Source organism: Peromyscus leucopus, chromosome 6 (genome assembly GCF_004664715.2).
Source record: "Peromyscus leucopus breed LL Stock chromosome 6, UCI_PerLeu_2.1, whole genome shotgun sequence".
Lineage (NCBI taxonomy): Eukaryota > Metazoa > Chordata > Mammalia > Rodentia > Cricetidae > Peromyscus > Peromyscus leucopus.
Genome location: NC_051068.1, coordinates 66,761,568 through 66,784,531, shown reverse-complemented (window position 1 = coordinate 66,784,531; position 22,964 = coordinate 66,761,568). Strand labels below are relative to the sequence as shown.

General features: G+C 48.8%; 2 protein-coding genes across 4 annotated transcripts in view; one reads left to right on the top strand and one right to left on the bottom strand.

Annotated features, from left to right (window-relative positions):
• Positions 1-3,169: 3,169 nt before the first annotated feature.
• Msto1 (misato mitochondrial distribution and morphology regulator 1) lies at positions 3,170-7,299 on the top strand. 3 transcript variants are annotated; one of them, XM_028890799.1, is made up of 14 exons: positions 3,170-3,301; positions 3,388-3,523; positions 4,002-4,071; positions 4,179-4,254; positions 4,652-4,706; positions 4,808-4,895; positions 5,000-5,117; positions 5,200-5,334; positions 5,432-5,584; positions 5,884-6,015; positions 6,087-6,271; positions 6,457-6,561; positions 6,660-6,769; positions 7,009-7,299. In XM_028890799.1, exons 1-14 carry the CDS (start codon positions 3,218-3,220, stop codon positions 7,221-7,223), a joined length of 1,662 nt encoding a protein of 553 aa, XP_028746632.1. In that variant the 5' UTR covers positions 3,170-3,217; the 3' UTR covers positions 7,224-7,299. The 3 variants fall into 3 exon arrangements, with proteins under 3 accessions (XP_028746632.1, XP_028746634.1, XP_037062667.1); XM_028890801.2 differs by having other exon boundaries at positions 3,171-3,301; positions 6,690-6,769; XM_037206772.1 differs by lacking the exons at positions 3,170-3,301; positions 3,388-3,523; positions 4,002-4,071; positions 4,179-4,254; positions 4,652-4,706 and having other exon boundaries at positions 5,008-5,117.
• A 96-nt stretch (positions 7,300-7,395) lies between these two features.
• LOC114707902 (GON-4-like protein) overlaps positions 7,396-22,964 on the bottom strand; it is a 66,281-nt gene continuing 50,712 nt past the window's right edge. The window contains 15 exon segments of the mRNA XM_037206774.1: positions 7,396-7,699; positions 8,056-8,158; positions 8,242-8,818; positions 9,258-9,468; positions 11,930-12,040; positions 14,010-14,129; positions 14,215-14,358; positions 15,884-16,033; positions 18,068-18,265; positions 19,185-19,369; positions 19,975-20,230; positions 21,033-21,136; positions 21,139-21,174; positions 21,177-21,386; positions 21,389-22,781. Coding sequence (XP_037062669.1) covers positions 7,550-7,699; positions 8,056-8,158; positions 8,242-8,818; positions 9,258-9,468; positions 11,930-12,040; positions 14,010-14,129; positions 14,215-14,358; positions 15,884-16,033; positions 18,068-18,265; positions 19,185-19,369; positions 19,975-20,230; positions 21,033-21,136; positions 21,139-21,174; positions 21,177-21,386; positions 21,389-22,781 — 3,948 coding nt within the window. The 3' untranslated portion in view covers positions 7,396-7,549.

The following is a 22,964-nucleotide window of genomic DNA, read 5'->3' as shown; positions in this document are numbered from 1 at the left end:
GACACACATATGAAAAGCTCAGGCGTGGTGGGCAGTGAGCCTGGACGGCAGTGTGGGGGGGGGCAGCTAAGCTCTAGGGACCAGTCTCAGGCAAGTCCTTCTGGGCAAGGAAGCTGCAGCCCATCCGCCACACACACTCAGCATCCCCACCCCAGACCATGGCGTTCATGTTCACCCAGAACTTCGGCTGCCCTCACACTCTGATCCCATTAGTGAGAACTAAATTTAACAACCAATGCTCTTGGCTCACTGGCATGGAAGAGAAGAAGGTTCAGGAAATATGAGTCCTTCCCAGGCTCAAAACCAGCAAATGTTTTTTGTTCCCGTACCCATAAAATCACCCGTGCCTTACAGATCACCCTACAAGCCTGCTGGTATTCCGGTAAGCCCCTACTGATGTTCTTGGAGCCTCATCTGAGGTTCCGATAGCTCCTCCCAGCTATTTGTGCGTAATTCTATCATAATTGCATTTGTCCTCTGGGTCTGAGAGATTAGAGTATATAATCTCTAGGAAGGTGGGGTGGTGGGCACACAGGACGGACTGACCCCGGGTGGGGTGAGGCTTTGGGGTCACCCATAAACAACTCCTCACTCATGTTCTGTAAGTGGACTCAATAAACTCATTGGTTCCCCAGGTTGGACTTAAGATAGTTGGAACTAAAATGCAAGAGACTAGTAAAAATGGATTTTAATACACAATTCTGCAGGAAGGGATACAGTGTAGAGAAAAATTTAAAATGGCTGGCATAGAGATTTGGCACAAAAGTGGGCGCTTTTTTTTTTCATTTTTAAGAATATCCATGTGCGTGACTACATCAGTGTGTGACGCGTATATGTTAAGTGTGTGCCCTCAGAGACCTATATGACTATGTTAAGTGTATGTGATGTATATGTTGTGTGTGCCTTGTGCTATCAGTTGCCCTTGGGCTAGAAAGAGTTGCAAGAATTCCGAGCTGCCTGGTACAAATGATGAAAACCAAACTCCAGTCCTCTAGCGGAGTTAAGTTCTCTTAACCACTGACCCATCGCTCCAGCTCTGAAATTGTTTTATCATTAGATGTATTAGTTATGTACATGGGTATTATGTACACCACATGCATGAAGTAACCATGGATATCAGAAGAGGGCATTGAATCCCCCGACATTGGAATTATGGATCCGTATGAGTGCTTGGACCAAAGCTGGGTCCTGTAACAGCAACAATCATGCTTAACAACTGAGCCACCTCTCCAGCTAAACAAATCAGTGGAGGTTTCTAAGCCCTCCCTTGAAAGTGGGACATCTGTGAGTTGGAGGCCAACCCTGTCTACATAGAGTTCCAGGACAGTCAGGGTTACCTGTTTCACACATATACCCCCACCACCACCACCAAGAAGTTAAAACCCTTCATTGGAAGAAATCCCTGTCCTCTTCTCCCATGTGCTGGGACCGGGCCTCCTCCATCTCACTGATGAGGAGGCAAAGACTTAGATAAGACTGCATTCTTCCTTAGGTCATGCAGCTGAGTCATACACTAGGTGAGCTTCAGTTTCAAGAGGACAAGCAGGCACCCACCACCAGCTAGGGGACAGAGGGACCTGATGCCTCCTGCTCATCTGTAACTGAGGAACTTGAAGTGTGTCATAGCCATATATTGCTGGCAGAATCCTTTGTGTTGGAAATATTCTCAGGGTCACAAGCACAACCACTCAAGCACAAAGTTTGCTTTATTGAGTTTGGAAGAAAAGATGCTTATTCAACATTTCTTACATGTACAGGATGTAGTAGTAGATGTTCCCAGAAAAGGAATTCTCACGACAAACCCCAAATAAAAATGTAAGTATGAATAAAGAAACGGGCCCAGGCAGGGGGCGCAATCTAAGAAGAGCTTGCTGCTGAGACCGGAGTTTGAACCTGGGGACCCACACGGCACCACAGAACCAGCTCCCTCCTCTTGTTTTCTGACTTACGCTGTGGGCTGAACACCCGCACACAAATAATAAAAACTGATCACACCAAAGCATAAAACAGATGTCATAGTCATAAAGACAAAATGCTGTTCAATAGAAGGTATTTTCTTTTCTCCAGACAGGGTTTCTCTGTAGTTTTGGTGCCGGTCCTGGATCTCCCTCTGTATCCCAGGCTGGCCTCGAACTCACAGAGATCCACCTGCCTCTGCCTCCACAGTGCTGGGATCAAAGGCGTGCGCCACCACCTCCTGGCAAGTATTTTCTATAGGTTTTACTAACAATAGATTTATGTTCAGAATAATTACTGCTACAAATACCAGACAGCCACCCTCCCCCCCCCCAAAAAAAAAAAAACATAAGCAAGACATTTGGGAATAATAATTTGTTGAGGTGTTTTTTTTTTTGTTTTTTGTTTTTTTTTTTTGTACCTTAGACATGGTCTCTCAAGTAGCCCAAGTGAGCCTTCAACTAGATATGGAGCTAAGAATTGATCTGGTCTCCCTCCACTTCCAAGAACAGGGATCACAGGTTTGTGCCATCACATGCGGCTTGGAAATTCTTTGCAAACTGGATATCCAAAAAAACTTATAAATACATAAAAGAATGTCCCCAGCCTTATTAGTAGCACACGCCTTTAATCTCAGCACTCGGGAAGCAGAGCCCTGAGGATCTCTGAGTTTGAAGCCAGCCTAGGTCTACACAGTGGGCCTGTCTCCAAAAATAACAGAAAATAACAAATCAAATTAAAAAGAAAATAAAAACAGCGCAGAAGTGCAAATGAAACATCTGACCATGCAAAAAGGGGACTCCAATCTTTTCCATAACGAAACAGCAGCAGATAGATGGCCACCGGTTTCGCCAGGCTGGGACCTTAGGGGTGGGGAAAGGAGGTGAGTGGGAGGATTCAGAGGAGGGTCGAGTTCCTCGTCAGGTTTTTTCTCGCGTGAATTATTACCTAGGGGAGGGAGGCATCTGTGAGAAGAGTGACAGAAACAGGAGAGAGACCCTTCCATGACCTTGGCCAAAACAGGCGCCCCCGGAAGCCCATAGGGAATGGCATGACGCCAGCAGGGACGCAGCAGCTTCGGCAACCAGGAGAGGAAGAGGCGGGGCGTAAGCCGCGCCTCGGAGACTAACGAATCGTGTGGCCAACGGGGGAGCACGTGCTCAAGCGCCAATAGGGCGCGGGGCCCGCCCCCTGGCCCGCCCCTTGCCCCGCCCCCTGGGCCCAGGCCCGGGGCGGTGCAGTGCTGCGCAGCCACGGCGGCATGGCGGGCGGGGCCCGCGAGGTGCTCACGCTGCAGTTGGGACATTTCGCGGGTTTCGTCGGGGCCCACTGGTGGAACCAGCAGGTCAGTCCCCTAGCGGCGGCCCGGCGCTCCCCGCAGAAGGTACATGGCCCTCCTTCCCACTCCGCTCAGCGCTCTGCACCCTGCAGGATGCTGCGCTCAGATATTCGATCGATGGCGAAGAGTCGCCGGGGGAGCTGTGCCCGGACGTCCTGTACCGAACCGGTCGGACGCTACATGGCCAGGAAACCTATACGCCGCGACTCATCCTCATGGATCTGAAAGGTGAGGCGGTGGCGGAGCTCGGCCAAGTTTTGTCGTTTTGCGTGTGAGGCCCTTAGCATTAGTTCACAGGAGAACCCACACCTGGGACTACCCCCCACCCCAACCCCCCGAGGACGCTGGAGAGCAAGACTGTTCAACTCTAGAGCTGGCTCTGGAATGGGCGGTATACAGTTAAGCTACTGACAGAAAGATGGAGTCCAGATTACCCATCCCATCTAACGTATATCCAAGTATGCTTTAAAAGGCCAAGCACATTGCTCCGCGCGGTTGGACACGCCTTTAATCCCAGCATTCAAGACCAACCTGGTCTACACAGTGTAAACCGTTCAGGGATACATAGGAAGACCTCATCTCGAAAGCAAAACAAAAAATTGCCACGTGCCATAGACACTGCCACAACACATCACCTGGGAGGTGGTGAGGTTAGTCTGAGGGAGGAGATTATCCTCTAGGCTTTGCTTCTTTCCCTTCTGTGCAGGCAGTCTGAACACACTAAAGGAAGAAGGAGCCCTCTACAAGGACCGGCAGCTAGAGGCTGCAGTAGCATGGTGTGTATCTGATGTATGAGAGGGGTGAGGGGTCCGGTGTGTGTGCATAGAAGGCTGGAGAGATCATCAAAGGGACACCTTCTTGCTTAATCTCCACTCTTTTTCAGGCAAGGAAAGCTCACCACACACAGAGAAGAAGCATACCCAAAGAACCCTAACCTCCAGGACCTTCTGAGCGCAGAGGTGATGGGCTCTGCCCAAACCTTTAAACCTACTGCAAGCAAAGGGGCTGTGTGGAGCAGAAAGATGGAGTCTAGTCACTGTAAATGCCCTAGAAACACTCGGTTTTTTTTTTTTTTTTTTTGGAAAAAGCAGCTTTGGCTCTAAACTGGCAGGAACCTGTAATCTGGCTCAGAGGTTAAGAGTCCTAGCTGTTCGTACAGAGGACCCCGAGTTTGTCCTAATGCCCGCTGGGCAGCTTACAACAACCTGTAACCAGTTCCTGGGGATTTAACTCCTCTTCTAGCTTTGGGCACCTCATGCCTGTGGTGCACATAAATTCACAGGGGCACACGTAAGATAAACCCATGATACAGGAGACCTTCCTAGAACTGAATGTCAGTTTTCTCACCCTTCCCAGGGAGTTCTGAGTACTGATGGTGTCTGGAGGGCCAAACCTCTCCAAAATGGCAAAGGTGAGCTATCCCTTGAGGCTGGAGACTGAACAGAGCAGGGACTTGGGGGATGGCTGCCCACTAGTCATCCCTGGTACAAATCCAAACCCATTTATCCCTAGAGAACAGCATCAGAGTCTGGTCAGACTTCCTCAGAGTGCATCTCCATCCCCGGAGCATCTGTGTGATCCAGAAGTACAACCATGACGGGTACGGGGACTCTAGAGGCTGGCGCCAGCTCACCCGCCCCCCCCAAAACAGCAGACTGAGGCGTTGAGGGCAGGCCAGTCTGCTATCATGGGGATTTCTGGTAGTGAAACAGGTCGGCTGGAGGCTTTTGGCCAAGGAGAGAGTGTCCTGAAGGAGCCCCGATACCTGGAGGAGCTGGAGGACAGGCTGCATTTCTATGTGGAAGAATGTGACTACTTGCAGGTAGCTCTGAGGCGAGGTGCATGCTGGGGCAGAAGCTCTTCTCATCCTGCAGTCTCCTTTCTGTTGGCCTTCATCTTTGCAGGGCTTCCAGATCCTGTGTGACCTGCACGATGGCTTCTCTGGAGTGGGTGCCAAGACTGCAGAGCTGCTGCAGGACGAGTACTCAGGACGGGGGGTGATAACGTGGGGTCTACTTCCTGGGCCCTACAATCTTGGGGTGAGTGGAAGCTGATGCCAAACGGCGGAGTTGGTGGGAAGGAGAGGACTCCACTGAGGAAGGTGTGTGGACAAACAACTCTCATTTCTTTTACCAGGAGCCCCAGAAGAATATCTATCGTCTCCTAAACACAGCATTTGGTCTGGTGAACCTGACTGGGTACAGCTCTTTTGTCTGTCCCTTATCCCTGGGAGGGAACCTGGGCCTGCGACCCAAGCCACCTGTCAACTTCCCTTACCTACACTATGACGTAAGGCTCGAAGCTCGGTTTGTGTCAGCCCCTTTACTGTGGTTCTGCGCCTCCTCTCTAGCCCCTGTGATGTCTGTTGCTAGGGACTGAATCTAGGACCCCAGCACATACTTGGGAAGCATTTTTAATGCCTAGTCGGGTTCCCAGCTTGAAGTTGACCTTTTAGCGCCTCATGTGTGTCCAGCCTCAGGAGAAACAGCCTTACTTCATTCCCGGGGTCTCTGCGCTGGCTGCTTTGCCCCCACGCTTTTCCACACCAGATGACCCAGTGTTCCTTCCCCTCCTGTCCCACCTGACAGGCCACTCTGCCCTTGCACTGTAGCGCCATCCTGGCTACAGCCCTGGACACGGTCACTGCTCCCTATCGCCTGCGCTCCTCCATGGTTCCCATGGCTCACTTGGCTGATCTGCTGAGTTTCTCTGGGAGAAAGGTGAGAAGCTTTCCAAGGGACTGGGCCAGAGTGAGGAAAGGCTCTGTAACCTGATCCCTCCTGGTCTCTAGGTGGTGACAGCAGAGGCAATCATCCCCTTCCCACTGGTTCCAGGGCAGTCACTTCCTGACATCCTGGTGCAGCTTGGAGGAGCCACCCCATGGACCCCACTGTCTGCTTGTGGGCATTCTGCTGGAAGTCGGTGCTTTGCCCAGTCAGTGGTGCTGAGGGGTATAGACAGAGCAAGCCATACCAGGTAAAGACTGGGTTCTTGAGAGGCCCTTGTAAGACTTGCTCATGTCTTTGTCTCCCTAATGTCTAGGCATTCTAATGGGACACTTTCTTCCTACCAACATAAATGCCTCATCCAAGAATGTAAGAATTCTTGGCTTCCACTCATGCAGCCAAAGAGTAAATGTGGGTTTGGCTTTGTTCTGGCAGTAAGCTCAACCCAGGAACGCCTTTGCCCTCCGCTCTCCATGCATGTGCCTCTGGAGAAGAAGTCTTGGCCCAGTATTTACAACAGTACCATCCTAGAGTTTTAAGGTCAGTATCGCACTCGGCTTTTTCTGCAGGCTGCCTGCAGCTTTTGCACCCGCAGCCTTTGCCTCCCTGCCCCCTGAGTCACCACCCTCTACCTGCAGCTCATCCTATCTGCTGCTGACCCCCTGCAGAGCGGCCCCTCCTTACCCACGCCTCTTCTCAAGCTTAAGTCACAAGGGACTGGCCCTGGACGGTCCCCCCAAGGGCGCAGGTAAGACATGAAGAAAATTAACACTCCTGCGACACAGGAGCAGTTTTACTCTCTCTCTTCGTGAATTGAAAGTGCTAAAGAAAAGTTCACAGTTGAGCATCCTCTACTCGGCTACAAGCTGCTCTGGAGTACTTACTGGCACACCAGACGGCAAACCTGCTCGCCTGCTGAACTTCACGCCAGTCTACCAGTGCGAGAGCAGAATCAGTCCACTCATCCCCTTCTCTCTCCATCTGCAGCAGTGCAGAGCATCCCTGTGTTGGGGGCCTTGCGCTCCTCTTCATCCTTGCACCAGACCCTGGGAGAGTTGGCCGAAGAGCTCAGCAGACTTGACCTGCGGCGCTGGGCTAGCTTCCTGGATGCTGGGGTGGAGCAGGGTGACATGGAAGAGCTGCTGCAGGACTTACACAGCCTGGCCCAGTGTTACCAGGAGGGGGACAGCCTTTGCAACTGAAGTCCAGGGAGGGCAGGAGGGAGGGCATTTGTAATAAAAGCTGCTGGGTGCGGGAACCCAGTGTGTTGGAACCTCCTGCATGACCCAGGCATTTGTATATTTAAAACACTGAGATCACCAGACAAGGAGCCAAGCCCCATTCCCCTCCAGTGCTATTTACAGATTGGGTTTGTAAGGTCCTCACTGAGGTCCCTGAGAGACACAGGCCACAGAGCTATCTATCTCCAGACTGACTGTCCTTAGCTCCACAGGAGTTCAAAGTTCACCCTCCTACAGAAGGCTGTTGGTTTGGTCCTGGCAGATGACACCCGTACCTTCCCAGGGTCTCATTCGTCCAGTTCTTCTTCAGACAGCAGGTCCCCATGGTCAGAGAGCTGGTCTGCATTGCTAGTGCTGGTGGCATCGTCCTCGTCCTCCGAGCTGGCCTCACAGGCTGTGTGGAAGAGCTGCATGAGTTCTCGGAAGCGGTGGGAGACCTGGCAGAGGAAAAGGTGGTGCTCACGGCTCCAGTCTCTTAGGATGAACTGGGCACCCGCTACTATACAGACTGTGTGTCTTCTGTACAGCTGGGAGAATGCCACAGACAAAACAGGTTCCCCAGCAAAAAAACTAGAACCTTTTTTTTTGGCAGACGTGGTGATACACACCTTTAATTCCAGCAGTCAGGAGGGGGGGACAGATGGATCACTGAGTTCAAGGCCAACCTCATGCACATTGTTCTAGGGTAGCCCGGGACACAGTGAAAATCCTGTCTCCTTCTGACTGTAAACCCCGTTGCCCCATCCTCTTGCCGCCTTTGTCCCCCATCATCATACGCCCCTTCCCGCCTCACCTCCACAGGGGTCTTGTTTCCCAGCCGCTGAGAGATAATGCTGAAGGTGTGAGGCTGTGCGCCCTGCTCCTGGCACATGGTGAGAATCACTCGGTCAGCTTCCCTGTAATCCAGGCAGCACAGTCAGGCCTGAGGGCCTGTTGGGATCTGTGTCACACTCTGCAAACACAGCTCGTCTTTACCTACCTTGTCCACAGTACAACCTTCTCCCCGGTGGAGCTGACCTTGCTGTTGTTGGCGCAGACGGTGGCTTCGGAGGCTTTCGGCAGAGCCTCCTCTGGACCCCTGCCTTGGGTTCCACCGTCATCAGCCATGGCCCCTCTGGCGGCTTTAGGAGTGACTGCTGAGGAAGTTCCACAGACAGAGGCCGCCATGTGCTCGGTCTCTGTCTCCACTCTGCCCTCAAGTAGCCAGCTCTGCGAACCTGCTTTCCCGTAGCTTCTCCCTGCGTCTCTGGTCCTCGAGGAAGCAGGGAGCTCCACAGTGCCTGGCAGTGTCTCGGTTTCTGATTCGTCTGGGAGTGACCCAGTAGTCTCTGAATTAGCAGCAGCCTTTTGGTCCTCGCCCTCTTCAGGAAGGATGGTGGATGTACTAAGGCAGGAGACAACGTCAGGCCCAGCCTGGTCTCTCCTAACAGAGAGCACAACTCCAGTCTGAGGAGGAAGCTGAGGAGTCTCTTGTGAACAAAACGTCGGGCCCTCCAAGGGCTGCTCCAGGAGAGTCACTTCTGCAGAGTTCAGCAACGTACTCCCTGCTGTAGACCCTGCAGAGGAGGAATGTGGGTCAGGTATACACTGAAAATCACAAGTCTGGTGAGCTACCAGAACACAGTTCCACTGGAAAGACTGGTGGAGGGAATGGGGAGCCACCAAGCAAAGGACGAAACAAGACTAGGAAAAGACGCCAGGAATCTTTGTTTTGTTATTTTTGAGACAAGGTCTCACTATTTAGCCCTGGCTGTCCTGGAACTCACTCTGTAGACCAAGCTGGCCTGAAACTCAGAGACCCGCCTGTCCCTTCTTCCCTAGTACTGGGATTAAAGGTGTGCGCCACCACTGCCAGGCTTCCTAACGGTTTTACGAGGGAAAGATGAAGGGGGAGAGGGGCTGCCATTCAGCCCGGCCCATCAGGCTTCCTGCAGTGCAGAGAAATGAGGCTGACAGGAAGGAGGGAAGTCCTAGCGTGGCAGTCAGGTTACTCACCTGGAATGGGTGTGTCTCCCTTTCTGGTGGCCTTGCCAGTCCTAATCTGGGTTGCTGCAGTATTCTCCTGCTCCTCCAGGGCTTCCTCTTCCAGCATGTCCTTGCCTTGTCCTGCTTCCTTACTTCCAGGCACAGAACTGGCCTCTTGGAGGGGGCTACTGCTCACCAGTTCGAGGGGCTCCTTGCTCTTACAACATTTGCTGTCACAGACCTGCAAGGGGGACTGTCTAGGTTAAAAATGCCCTGACCTGCCCACGTTTCAGGCCTCCAAGGTGTGGCCAGTGCTGCTCCTCAGCACATTAGCCAGCATGCTTCTAGGAACTAGGACGCCTCCACTTCAGAGGACTGCGTTTGTATACCAATGAACTCACTCTGCAGAACCAAAGTTATCTTTAGTCTGTTCTGCTTACAGGTTTATTTGACTTAAAGAAAAGAAACCCTAAGTATCCAGTTGTGGGTATACCTATAATGATGACACCACACAGAAGCTTAAGGCAAGAAGAACATGAAGTCAGCATAAACGACACAGAATATCCTCAGACAGTAACAAGTCCAGGAGGAAATACTTGAAGTGTGCTTTTATTTCCTTTTTCCACAAGTATTACTCAAGGGATTCTATTTATCTGGGGTTGTCTGAAGATTTTGTTGATTTTTATTTTCTGCATATCGTAAGACTGTTTGCATGTATGGTATACCATGTGCCTATAGTGCTAACAGGCTAGAAGGCAATGGATCCTCTGGAACTGGAATAACAGACAGTTGTGAAATGCCATGTAGGTGCAGGGAATAGAACCCCAAATCCCCTAGAAGATCAGCTGGTTCCTTTTTTTTTTATTATTATTAATTATGAAAGCTTGGCCTTAGCTTAGGCTTGTTCCTAACTGGTTCTTTTGACTTAATTTAACTTATATCTTTTTTTTTTAATTTTATTTTATTTTACAATACCATTCAGTTCTACATATCAGCCACGGGTTCCCCTATTCTCCCCCTTCCACCCCCTCCCCTACCCCCAGCCTACCCCCCATTCCCACCTCCTCCAGGGCAAATCCTCCCCCGAGGATTGCGATCGACCTGGTAGACTCAGTCCAGGCAGGTCCAGTCCCTTCCTCCCAGACTGAGCCAAGTGTCCCTGCATAAGCTCCAGGTTTCAAACAGCCAACTCATGCAATGAGCACAGGACTTGGTCCCACTGCCTAGATGCCTCCCAAACTGATCAAGCCAATCCACTGTCTCACCTATTCAGAGATCAGCCAGTTCTTAACTGCTGAACTGTCTCTTTAGCCACTAGTTTTCTTTAAGACAGGGTCTCTAGCCCTGGCTGCCTGGAACATGCTATAGAGGATCTTAGTTCCCAGCTTCTTGTCTCTGCCTACAAAGTTCTATGATTACAGGTATGGACTGTAATTTCTTCAAATCAAAGACTCTCTTTAAAAAGCAAGATGTAACTGTAGGGGGCTTAAGAGGTGGCTCAGTGGTTAAGAGCACTGTCTGCTCTTCCAGAGGTTCAATTCCCAGCACCCACATGGCAGCTGAAAGCTGTCTGTAACTCCAGTGCCAGGGGATCTGACACCCTCACACAGACACAAATGCAGGCAAAACACCAATGCACATAAAATGAAAAGAAAAATAATTTAAAAAGCAAAATACAACTATAATCCTAGCACTTAAGTAGTGAAGGCAGGAATTCAAGGTGAACTGGCTACATGGTAAATTTGAGGCTAGCAATGGCTACAAGAGACCTTATCCTTTTGTTTTATATATGTGCCCGTGTGTGTACCGTGTGAGACCTTATCTCAAAAATACAAAGGGCTGGGGAGATAGCTCAGTGGTTAAGAGCACTGGCTGCCCTTCCAGAGGTCCTGAGTTCAATTTCCAGCAACCACATGGTGACTCACAACCATCTGTAATGAGATCTGGCTCCCTCTTCTGGCATGCAGGCATACATGCAGACAGAACATTGTATCCACAATGAATAAGTAAATCTTTAAAACTAACTATTGCCACCCAGAAACTAGAGTAGAGATGTTGCTCAATTGGTAGAGTGCTTGCCTGCCATACAAAGAGCCCTGGAATTGATCACAGCACCACATACTGACTGCTGGGATTCATGCTAGTAGTCCCAACGCTAAGAGCACAGAGACCGGAGGACAGTGAGTCTGAAGTCAACTTGCGCTATGTAATAAGCCATATCTGAAGACAAAAAAAAACAACAACAGCAAAACCTCCCTGACATTTCTTTGTTCGTTTGTTTGGAGAGGGTGTTCTATATCCCAGGCTGGTTTCACACTTGCTATGTAGTGGAGGATAACCTTGAACTCCTCATCTTCCTGTTTCTACCTCTTTAGTGCTAGGCTTACCGGCCAGGCACCTGGCTCCATTTTCGGTTTGTAGAAGGGTCCTTTTGTTTTATATATGTGCCCGTGTGTGTACCGCATATAATCTGATACATGTGTTCACCTTTAGAGGCAGAGGGAGGATTTCTTTGAGTTTGAGGCTAGCCTCATCTACATAGTGAGTTCCAAGACAGCCTGGGCTATGTAGAGAGACCCTATCTTTTAAAAAAAAAAAAAAACAAACCAACCCCACTGGCACCGATCTCCACCAGCACAAACCCGGCCAGCGCCCGCACAGTGCAGCCTAGGCAGCCCCAGCACACTAAGCCCCTTCCTCACCTTGCTGCTGCAGTGACAATTTCTCCTTCTGCTTTTCTTCAGCCTAGGATCAGGACCACCCTCATGGCAGGGACAGGAACAGTCCTTGGCCGTTTCAGGCCATTCAGTCTCCTACAAGATACCCCAGCTTGATTAGCTGCCTAGGATTTTCAGAACCAAGAAACAGAGCTGAGTTGAAAGGCCTGAGTTATGAAGATGCCCTTTCCACTCACTCTTTTCTAATGTACCATCTTATCACCCTGGAGGTCACTGACCCACCCTCAACGTCAGCCTGTTATGAATCTTGAAAGAATCCACAGTGATCCAAAGGAAGCAGCAGCCCACAGGCCTGGGGCAGATTTAAGTCAAACAGATTTTGAGGAAATGCACTGGAGAGCTCCAAAGTGAGATCCCATTCACTGACTTTCTGTCCTCTTATGTGCTCTCTACAGGGCTTTGTATAGTGACTCTTCACTTAATAAACCAAGACACACCTTGGATCCCAGAACTTGGGAGGCAGAGGCAGGTGCATCTCTTGAGTTCAAGGCCAGCCTGGTCTACAGAGTGAGATCCAGGACACTAAGGACTATATAGAGAAACCCTGTCTCAAAAAACCAAGAAAAATCCAAAACAACAAAAAGACTTTCTCTTGGGCTAGTGAGATGGCTCAGTGGTTAAAGGAACCTGCTGCCAGGCCTGAGGACCTAAGTTTAATCCTGGTCCCCAAATAGTAGAAGAAAATACCTACAAGTTGTCCTCTGACCTTCACAAATGTTCCATGGTACATGTGTAACCCCCACCCCAACAAAGTATGTAAATGTAAATTAAAAAAAAAAAAAAAAAAAGCTGGGTATAGTGGCCCATGCCTTAATCCCAGCACTCAGAATACAGGCATGTAGATCTCTGACTTTGAGGCCAACCTGGTCTACATAGTTCCAGGGCCAGGGCTACATAGAGACTCAATTTCAAATAATAATAATAATAATAATAATAATAATAATAATAATAATATCTTTAAAAATAGACTGATCTGGGGGGAAGCAGTGGTGCATCAGTAAGAGCAGCAATTCTGTACCGCTCTTGCATAGGACTTGAGTTCAGGAGTCCCCAAATCAGGAGGTGCACAAACCACCATTACCTCAGCTACAGGAAACCTACACCTTCTTGGGGTCTCTGTGGTCACCTGCAAGCACACGGATATATTCCTACACACACTTTTCTTTAAGACTAACACACCGATTTTTCTAACTATATCTGTGCATGCGCTTGTCACAGCACATGCATGGAAGTCAGAGAACAGCCTGATCATCTGGGTCCTGGTGACCAAACTCAAGGCAGCAGGCTTGGCCAAGTACCTTTACCCACTGACCATCTTAACCCAAGGCTCTTTAGTGCTCAATGTGAGCAGACCCCAGAGCTGGAACTAAGTCCCCTACGTCTATGTCCCAGCACGGACACTTGAAGAGGTCACTCTGACATTAGCTTCTCTGTACTTTAATTATATAAATAAAACCTTCCTCAGGATTACTATGACAATTATACGCACTAATTAATAATCTACATGCTGCCACACAGTAATACACTGCTATGTTTATCATTAGAGGATTCTATTTCCTTCCATGGGCAAAAACTGAAAAATTAAAAACCAAAGGTATGAAAAAGGGCAGCTCTAAGCTAGGGAAAAAAGCAAGCATGAACTACTATCTGAAGATTAGTTTATTTATTTTTTATGTATATAGTGTTCTGCCTGCATGTGTCCCTGCAGGTCAGAAGAGAGTACCAGATCTCATTATAGGTGGTGGGAATTGAACTCAGGACCTCTGGAAAAGCAATCAGTGATCTTAACCATTGAGCCATCTCTCCAGCCCCTTTTTTTTTAAATCTGGTATCACCATATAGCCTAGGCTAGGTTTGAACTTGCAGGAATACCCCTGGCTATGATTCCTTCTAACGAAGCCTCATGGATTCTTTACAGCAGCCTCACCCATGATTATCTCCAATCTTAATACTGTGAGCTATCCTATATGTAGCATGGATATATGCAGAGTTTAATCCAAGGCTTGATTCATGAAAAGCAGGTGTTTCCCAGAAACATGTATACCTTATCATGATTCTGGACCCCAATCTCTTTCCTCCTCTTGCTCTTTGAGGCTGTGGACACCTTGACAGGTTCCTCTTCCTCTTCCACATCAGGGAGGATCACTTCTTCAAAGCCATCAAACTAAACAAGAATTGTAGGCACTAAAGCAGACTGGACCAACCCTTCCAGCAGACAGCCTTCCCCTGGATAACCTCAGGACCTATACCTCATACTCTTTTTCTTCAGTCCAATTGATCTCTTCAAAGTCACCCATCCGGCTAGCTGCTGGGCGCAGATGATCAAAAAAGATGGAGAACTCATCCTGCAGGTGGTCATGGCCTTTGAGGAGCTGCCACATCTGGGTCTTGAGCTGAAGAGAGTCGGGAAGGCTAATGATGGAGAATCTTCCTAGACTTCACTCAAACCAGTCCCATATGGAACCCACAGTCTGCCTTCTACATGGGGTCAAGCTTTTTTTTTTTAAACGCTCTTATTTTTAGATTACACATATTTATTTCTTTGTTTGGTGTGTGTGTGTGTGTGTGTTGTGTGTGTGTGTGTATGTGTGTCTGTGTGGATGTACCCATGCCACAGCACACCTTTGGGAGTCAAAGGACAAGTTCTAGGAATCAGTTCTTTCCTTCTAACATGTGGATTCCAGGGATCAAACTCAGGTCTTCAGGTGTTGGCAGTAAGTGCACACAGGCCAGTACATACATATGAAAGTTAGAGTCTATTTTCATAGGAGTCCTAGGTATTGAATTTAGATCGTTGTGATATTTTGATTGCATTCTGACATTCCCAAGGCTGACAATAAAGTTTGTTTTGAATCAGAGGGCAGAACTAGCTACTAGCTGACCAAAATTAACTATAGAGGTTAGGGAGGACTGACGATAGAGAGACAGGAAGTAGTAGCACAGGGCTTAGAGAGGGTCTCAGCCTTTTTGGATAGAGGAAGGAGAGATAGGAGGTCACTGGTTGCTTCTCTGCCGCTTCTCTGGTCATTCAGGTCATTACCCCAATATCTGACTCCCAAGTTTTTATTGATAAATAAAAATTAGATAAACACATAAGTTAGGCTTAGCAGCAAATAACTTTATCAGCTAAGCCATCTTACTAGCTCATTCCAATTTTTTGGAGACAGACTTTCTTTGTGTAGCCCTGGCTGTCCTGGAACTCTCTGTAGACCAGGCTGACCTCAAACTCACAGAGATCCACCTGCCTCTGCTTCCTGCATGCTGAGATTAAAGGCGTGCGCCACTACTGCTTGGAAGGATCCTTTCTTTGATAGCCAAGGATTCTCAAGCTTTTCCCTGCTTGCGTGCTTAGAGGGGTGTGAGTGAGGTGGGGAGGGAAAGTATTAATCAGAAATGCAATTCCCAATGACAGCACTTTCCACTCCTGAAGAAGCAAAATGAGGAGGCCAGAGCTTCCCCATCCACTTTCTTCAAAATCCCTTCCTGGTGTGCTGAGGCCCTACAGAGCTTGTGAGGGTCAGTCGGGCTCTGGATTCCTGCGGCTATTCCTCCACGTTCCTGTGCTTCCTACTGGAGCTAAGTAGAAAACATTCTTTCGGCCTTCGTTTATGGTACTTTTCCAGAGGGAAGATACAGACTACATTAGGCAGAGAGAGAAATGACAATAGAAAAGAAACAGACAAGGGGGCCAGAGACGGCTCAGCTGTTAAGAGCACCTACTGTTCGTGCAGAGGACCTGGGTTAGGTTCCCAGCACCACATGGTAGCTCACAACCATCTGTAACTCAACTCCCAAGGAATCCAATGCCTCTTCTAACTTGGACAGGCACCAGGCCTGGTTATGTATGTATACATGCACATAAAACACTCATACACATAAATAAAGCTAAGGGAAAAACAAATGAGCAGGACGCAGGACAAAGTACCTCGTGGTGTCCTGAGGAAGACAGTCCGCACAGCCTTGCAGGACCTTGATGATCTTCTGGTGCTGAGAGGGGTTCTCTGCAAAGCATATCTCCAGCTGCCGAAGGAACCTGCGACTCTTCTCAAAAGCCTGCTGCTCCTCAAACTACCAGAACAGAAGGAAGACGAGAAAGAGTCAGGACACAGCTGAGAAGAACGAAGAACAACAGGCCAGAGGCGCTGGTTATGACAGAATTCTAGTGAAAACCCTAACGCCCCACTGTGGGATCCTGGGAATTATCAACCCAAGGAATTAAGATGTAAAGGAATGACTCAATAGATAAGTATTTCTCAAGTACTAGTAAGAGACTGAGACAGGAGGATTCTGAGTTCAAGGTCAGCCTGGGGTACACAGTGAGACTCGTCTCAGACAAACAAGTAAGAGATAGCTATATCTCAAGTTATTTGTTGTTTTATTTTATGGACTATAAAATCAGATCCTCAAACTCAAGTAGGAACTTCACAGTTTACAAGTTTATTTGTGCACATGTGTTCATTAATCCTCACAATAATGCCAGAGGGAAGGTGGACATTTTATTCACAATTAACCCACCATCGAATGAGCACAAATCTATCAGAATATTGTGATTATTCCCTTCACTCCAATTTCTTTCTTTTTCTTTCTTTCTTTTTTTTTTTGGGTTTTTGGTTTTTCGAGACAGGGTTTCTCTGTGTAGTTTTGGTTCCTGACCTGGATCTCTGTCTATAGACCAGGCTGGCCTTGAAGTCACATGGATCCACCTGCCTCTGACTCCCGAGTGCTGGGATTAAAGACGTGCGTGCGCCGCCACCGACCGGCCCTTCACTCCAAATTCTACCAACTGGAACAAGAAGTCTAGGACTCCTGCTCTGTTTTCTCTCTCCCTCTTTCCCTTCCTCTCCCTCCCTTCTTCCTTCCCATCCTGCCTCTGCCTTCCAAGTACAAGGACAGTACGTAGGAGTCACCATGCCTAACACGCCATTCCTCCATTTCAACACAGTCTTCAACTTTTTTTTTTTAGACAAGGATTCTTTTTTTTTCTTTTCAAGACAGGGTTTCTCTGTGTAGCTTTACACCTCTCCTAGAACTCACTCTGTAGACCAGGCTGGCCTCGAACTCACAGAGATCTGCCTGGCTCTGCCTCCCAACCCAAGTGCTGGGATTAAAGACGTGAACAAAAAAAAAAAAAAAAAAAAAAGGCATGCACCACCACCGCCCGGCTTAGAAGAGGATTCTTTATGCGCCCCAAGTTCTTGAAAAAGTAAGAGTCCTAGGCTGACAAGGAACCAACAGCAATCCTTCTCCCTCAGCTTCCTGACTGCTGTCTTTCTACTCTAGTGTTCTGTGCAGTATTATCACCATAAAGGATCATGTACTACATACGTGACTGTTTTTATAAATCTATATATTTTAACAAACTTTATTCATGAAAATGAAAGTTCTTAAAAGAAATCTTCGCCGGGCGGTGGTGGCGCACGCCTTTAATCCCAGCACTCGGGAGGCAGAGGCAGGCGGATCTCTGTGAGTTGAGGCCAGCCTGGGCTACCAAGTGAGCTCCAGGAAAGGCGCAAAGCTACGAAGAGAAACCCTGTCTCAAAAAACAAAAAAAAAAAAAAAAAAAAAAAAAAAAAAAAAAAAAAAAAAAAAAGAAATCTTCATATTTTTAGCTGCTACAGTCGTAGTAACTATGTCTTTCCCTGACACTCAAAAAATATTTACCAAGAGGAGCTGGGACATAGTGGAGCACACCTTTAATCCCAGCAATTGAGAGGCAGAGGCAAGAGCATCTCTGAGTCCAAGGCTAGCCTAGTATATATAGTGAGTTCCAGGCCAGCCAAGGCTATACAGAGAGACCCTGTCTCAAAAAAAAGGGGAAAAAAAGAAAATGAAAACAGAAAAAAAAAAAAAAAGAATCAAAACGGGTACTTTTCCCTAGAGAGGAAGGGGGGAGGCATGTGACTACAGAAGTCTCTGCGGTTACTAAAGAGAACACCTTGGAAAGGACAGGAGGTTAGAACTGAACAAGAAAGGCCTAAGAAGACTGCAGGAAATGGGGTGAAGGTGAGTGAAACAATCAGAAGACTGGAATGGTGTGGCCCGACTGCATTCAAGCCTGTCTGCTGACCCAGTCTGCTGTGCGGTCTATGCCCAGTTACTTACTAGTCCACAGGACAGGGCTTGCTCAGGGAGCAGGAAAGCAGCAAAGTCCTTCAAGAGCTGAGGCCAGTCTTCGAGTAGGGTTTGCAAGCTTTTGTAAAGATCCACAGCAGTCTGCCTCTGGGCACTTGACTCAAATTCATAGATCACCTGAAGGAAATCTTCATACTTGCCAGGGACATGCTGGAGAGCCTCTCGTACCTACATACAAGACTTCAAATAGTCAACATCCCTTCTGTGGGCATCCAGAACAAGCACAGGCAAGGGAGAAGGTGTCACGGTCAGAGTTATCTCATGCAGTGGCTCTCCCCTCACCCCAGGTTAACAAAGACACAGAAGAAGCAGCAAGGCAGACTTCCCTTTCTCAGAGGGGCAATTGGACAACCTTTACTTTCTTGAGACTAGAGCCACAAAACTTGGGATTGCTAAGCTTACCTTCCTGACTTGAGCCCCTGATTTAAGCAGATTAAGAGTAGTTTTGTATATGAATTCTAATATGGGTCATACCAAGGTACATAATGCCAGAGCTTTGAATGTTAATAAAATAATAACAGATAGTAGTAGTAGCAGCAGCAGGATGCTGATCCCTCCAAGTACCTCATTTTGCTGGGTTATTAACTAAGAAGGAAGATACACAGGGTACCAAGAAACAACAAAAGATCAAGTACACTCCCTTGAGATCAGCTCTCCAGGCTGCATACCAACCACCGTTCTTTTCACTAAATGTTCATTAAAGGTCCTCTCTCAGCCCAATCTGTGAAGTCACAGCGTGGCACTGGAGAAAGCAGTATCACGTTCCCCTAATCCCTGGGTGAAAGAGAGATGGGATGAGGATGGGCACTGACAACCATCCCAAATATGGCTGAACTCTTCTAGGTCTCCTTTCAAGGCTCTCAGAGAACTCTGTGGCAATTGCCAGCAAGTAAGGCAGAGACAAAAACTATTGTGAATGTAGGGAAAAAATTTGGTTTGGGTTGTGTTGGGGCAGGCTTATCCATACTAGACAAAAACTTTACTCCTGAGCTCCAGCCTTAGTCACAAATTTCCATTCAAAATATTTGCCCCCAAAGCAGCAGCCACATGCATACAGAAAGGCAGGAATAGCAGCTGTATTGCCTACCCTGGTGAGGTAAGCCTGTGCAAAGGCCAGGTCCTTCTGCTCCCTGAGTGGGTCTCGATCGAGAATGTCCTCGTCATACAACAGCAACAGCTTGGAGGTGTCCTTGCTAGCCCGAGCCCGACTTCCGCGTCTGTTTCGAGCCCGATGGTTGCTTCGGCCTTTTCCAGCAGCTTTGATGCTCTCTCCTAGGAGTACATGTGAAAAAGTCTTTCTCAATCCTAGCAACTATGCGATCCTCTGCAGTGCTACCCATCAATCCAGCTCAACCATGGCACAAGGAGTGTGAAGAGTGTCTAGGAATGTGGTCGACAGAACAACCCTGCTTCCACTGCATGACTCCCAGTGTGCAACAAGAACGCAAAGTCACTGGGAGACCAGAAGACACTGATACTGCAGCTTGAAAAAAAGGTGAATGCAAGAGTGAGGGCCACACCTACGATGGGAGAGAAGTAGTTCAAGAAAAGAACATGACCTGAGCTGGACATACGACGTTGCCTCCAAAGACAGAAGAGAAGGTGAAGGAGTGACCAAGAGAGTGAACAGCTCACAGCCTCAGCACACAAGAGGCAGGAACCACAACTAAAACACTGAGCTGCTTCATGTACAGGAAGGGTTGATGGGATTCTAACTTCCTGTGTCTCTTGATTTTCCAAGGAACCGCCCTAGTCTGTGTGGGGGAAGGAAAGCTGCAGGAGAGAAAGACTCCTCCCTGGAGCCTCCTGGCTCCCGTCAGCTGCACACTATGCGCACCCAAGGGAAACCTGTCTTCCGAGGGGTCGGCCACACTCACCTGCCGGGCTTATGCTGCTGTCCACTTCTGGAGCAGTCTTGGGTGAGGCCGAGGTAGAAGGGGGCTTCTCAGCAGCATCTCCAGCTGCTTCATCGTTCACTTCATCCTCCTTCTGCAAGGCTTCCATCCCTTCAGCCTCCTCTTCCTCTTCTTCTTCTGGCTCAGAGTTCTCCTCTTGGGAGTTCTCCTCCTCAGACTCACCCTCCTGACTCATGCTCCTTTCAGAAGCCAGCCAAGTCAGTTTCTCCATAGTCTCCTAAAAGCACCCCACAGAATGTTCATAAGGGCTCCTAGCAGCTCACAGAAGGCCAAAGGACAGGAACAGTGTCAGGAGGATCTAAGGGAGCCAGGGCCACCACTCTGAATTAGAGAAGAAACCTGAGAGTACTGAGGCAGGACAGGCAGCACAACATGCCTTTGAAAGGCTGCCCTACTTCCTCAAGACGGCTTTCCTCTAACGTGACCCATACACTGCTGCCACTGCCTCACACAGACATACATGCAGGCAAAACACCAATGCACACAAACATGAATAAATTATTTAAAGGTGGGGGTCAGGGAGATGGGTCAGCAGGTGTAGACAAGGGCTGCCAAGCCTGACAGTTAGCTCAATTCCCTAGACCCACGTGATGGAAGGAGATAACCACCTCCTCCTGCTCCTCGACCTCTACACACATGTCATGTCATGCACGTACCCACACAAATAAAAGAATAATGTAAAAATAAAAAACAAAGTATAGCCGGGCGGTGGTGGCGCATGCCTTTAATCCCAGCACTCGGGAGGCAGAGCCAGGCGGATCTCTGTGAGTTCGAGGCCAGCCTGGTCTACAGAGTGAGTTCCAGGACAGGTGCAAAGCTACACAGAGAAACCCTGTCTCGAAAACCAAAAAAAAAAAAAACAAACAAAACAAAAACAAAGTATGGGCAAGTGATTCAAGCACATCACACAAGCTCCTAAATTATGTTCCATACGCATTCAAAAGTCAAATCCACTTTGTGACTCCCACGCAGGGAACGTTCCACTGAGTCCCCACACTGGCAACTACTCTGGCTCTCACCTGGAGCTCCGGGACAGAAAGCACGGACTCCTCCGAAGCTGACGACAGTTCATCTTCTTCATCTTGGGTGAGGTCATCAAAGTCCTCCTCCTCTTCTTCCTCAGCCCGTCTTTCTCTCCTCCAGTGTCTGGTCCTGCCGGGGTCCTACAGACTGACTGTCAGCAATGGCTGAGTCCTCAGCCTTCCCTGGAGGCCTGCTGAGCACCGTCTCCTGCTCCACAGAGGACGGAGTACCTCTGGGCAACCCTCTGCTTGCCTCTCCACTTGGACTCCCCTCATCAGGCGGCTCTTGGGACACGGAAAGGGACGAAGCTGCTCGGGTCTCCTCTGTCTGCACGACTGCTTCTTTCCTCGCTCTCTAGCACTACTCGGCTTCTCCTGAGGGGAGCCACGGTCTAATTCCATAGAGTATTCTTCTTTCACTGTCTCAGCAATGTCCTGCTCGGGGAAGGTACTGGATATTTCCTCCACACGATCCTCAGCTTCCATCTTGACCATTTCTTCTAAATCCTTCGATGTGGAGTTCAGAGATAACTGGAGACTCAAAGGCAATGGCTCTAAAGCTTGCCCATCCTCTTCATTTTTCACACCTGTCCAGCCACAGGCACTCGATTCTGAGGATGCTTCCTGGTTTTCTGTTTTCACAATAGCCCAGCCACAGGCACTGGATTCTGAGGATGTTTCTTGGCTTTCCATACCTGATGAAGAACACCATGGCCTAGGATCCTCTTTGGAGAAGACAGTAGCACAGAGAGGATTTAGTTCCTGGGAATTTGACGTGGAGTCAGGGTTTTGAGGAGCATTTTTCCCTTCAGCAATATCCAAGTTCACTTGGACCTTATCTTCAGGAACAGATGATACAGGAAGTGTCAGAGGATTGCTCGAAACAATTAAGGGGGAGATGGAGGAGGCCACGAGGGGCTGATTTAACGGACAGGGGAAGGAAGTAGGATTAACAAGGAGAGTGGTGATGGGAATGGTCTGGGGATTCGGGGCCACGGCGGCATTAACAGGCTGGATCACATTACATCCACTGGGTAGGCTTACCACCTTCACTGTGGCGGCAGGAACCGTGAAGATGACAGGTGTGGGGTGGATGATGGGGGCAGCTTTCACACAGGGAGAAACCTTGGTTCCTTTTCTTCTTGTAGGCTTCCGCCTCACATATGGCTTTCGAAATTTCGAAGGGGCGAGTGAGGGTAGCATTATCTTGGGTGCAGAGGAAGAAGGCAGTGGTGACTGAGACTCAGACAGGGGGAAGCTGGTCCTGGCTTCAGGACCAGAGGCCATAGTAGGCAGTGCTGCAGAAGACTCAAAACTATGTTCTCCGCTGACCGCCACTGAAGAGAAACCAGGAAGTGATTGTAAGACAGTGGCTGGCTGGATCAGATGAGGAATCTGAACCACCCTATTGCCCGGAGGGACTTCTGATTGAGTTGACCAGGTTGCTATTTTCCCTGTGTTGAACCCAGGCTGAACACAGGGGCTGGGCTGGATAAGAAGGGGCTTCTGGACCAATGGCCGCTTCTGTCGCCAAGCCTTTCTGGAGAAACGCTTGGATCCTGGCTTCAACTTGAGGACTACACCCTTGGGCATCAGCAGTGGGTATCGAGTTTCACTCCCCAATTCAGGGCAGGCTTTCTCTAAGTGCTGATCTGTGCCGGCTTCTGTGGCTCTGGTCATAGTTGCTCCTTCCTCAACGCCTTCAGCTGTTTTCCGAAGTTCATCCTGAATGGACTGTACACTGGCCTGCAGGAATAAGAACACTGTGCTCTAGCACATGTCAGAATTTAGGAGAAAGAAAAATGAGCTTTCTGGATTCTGAGGATTAGTGGAAGACAACCTCAAGATATAATCCCATGAAGGGTTTTTCCAGGCATCAATGTTCTAGGAAAACCACATCCCAAGTATAAAAACTCTTCCTGAATTTAC

Bases quoted from the DNA above. Each gene is read 5' to 3' on its own strand.
- Msto1 (XM_028890799.1), top strand. From the start codon at position 3,218: ATGGCGGGCGGGGCCCGCGAGGTGCTCACGCTGCAGTTGGGACATTTC. The intron at 4,072-4,178 runs GTGTGTATCTGA...ACTCTTTTTCAG, and splicing joins CTAGAGGCTGCAGTAGCATG to GCAAGGAAAGCTCACCACAC. The intron at 4,707-4,807 runs GTGAGCTATCCC...ATTTATCCCTAG, and splicing joins ACCTCTCCAAAATGGCAAAG to AGAACAGCATCAGAGTCTGG.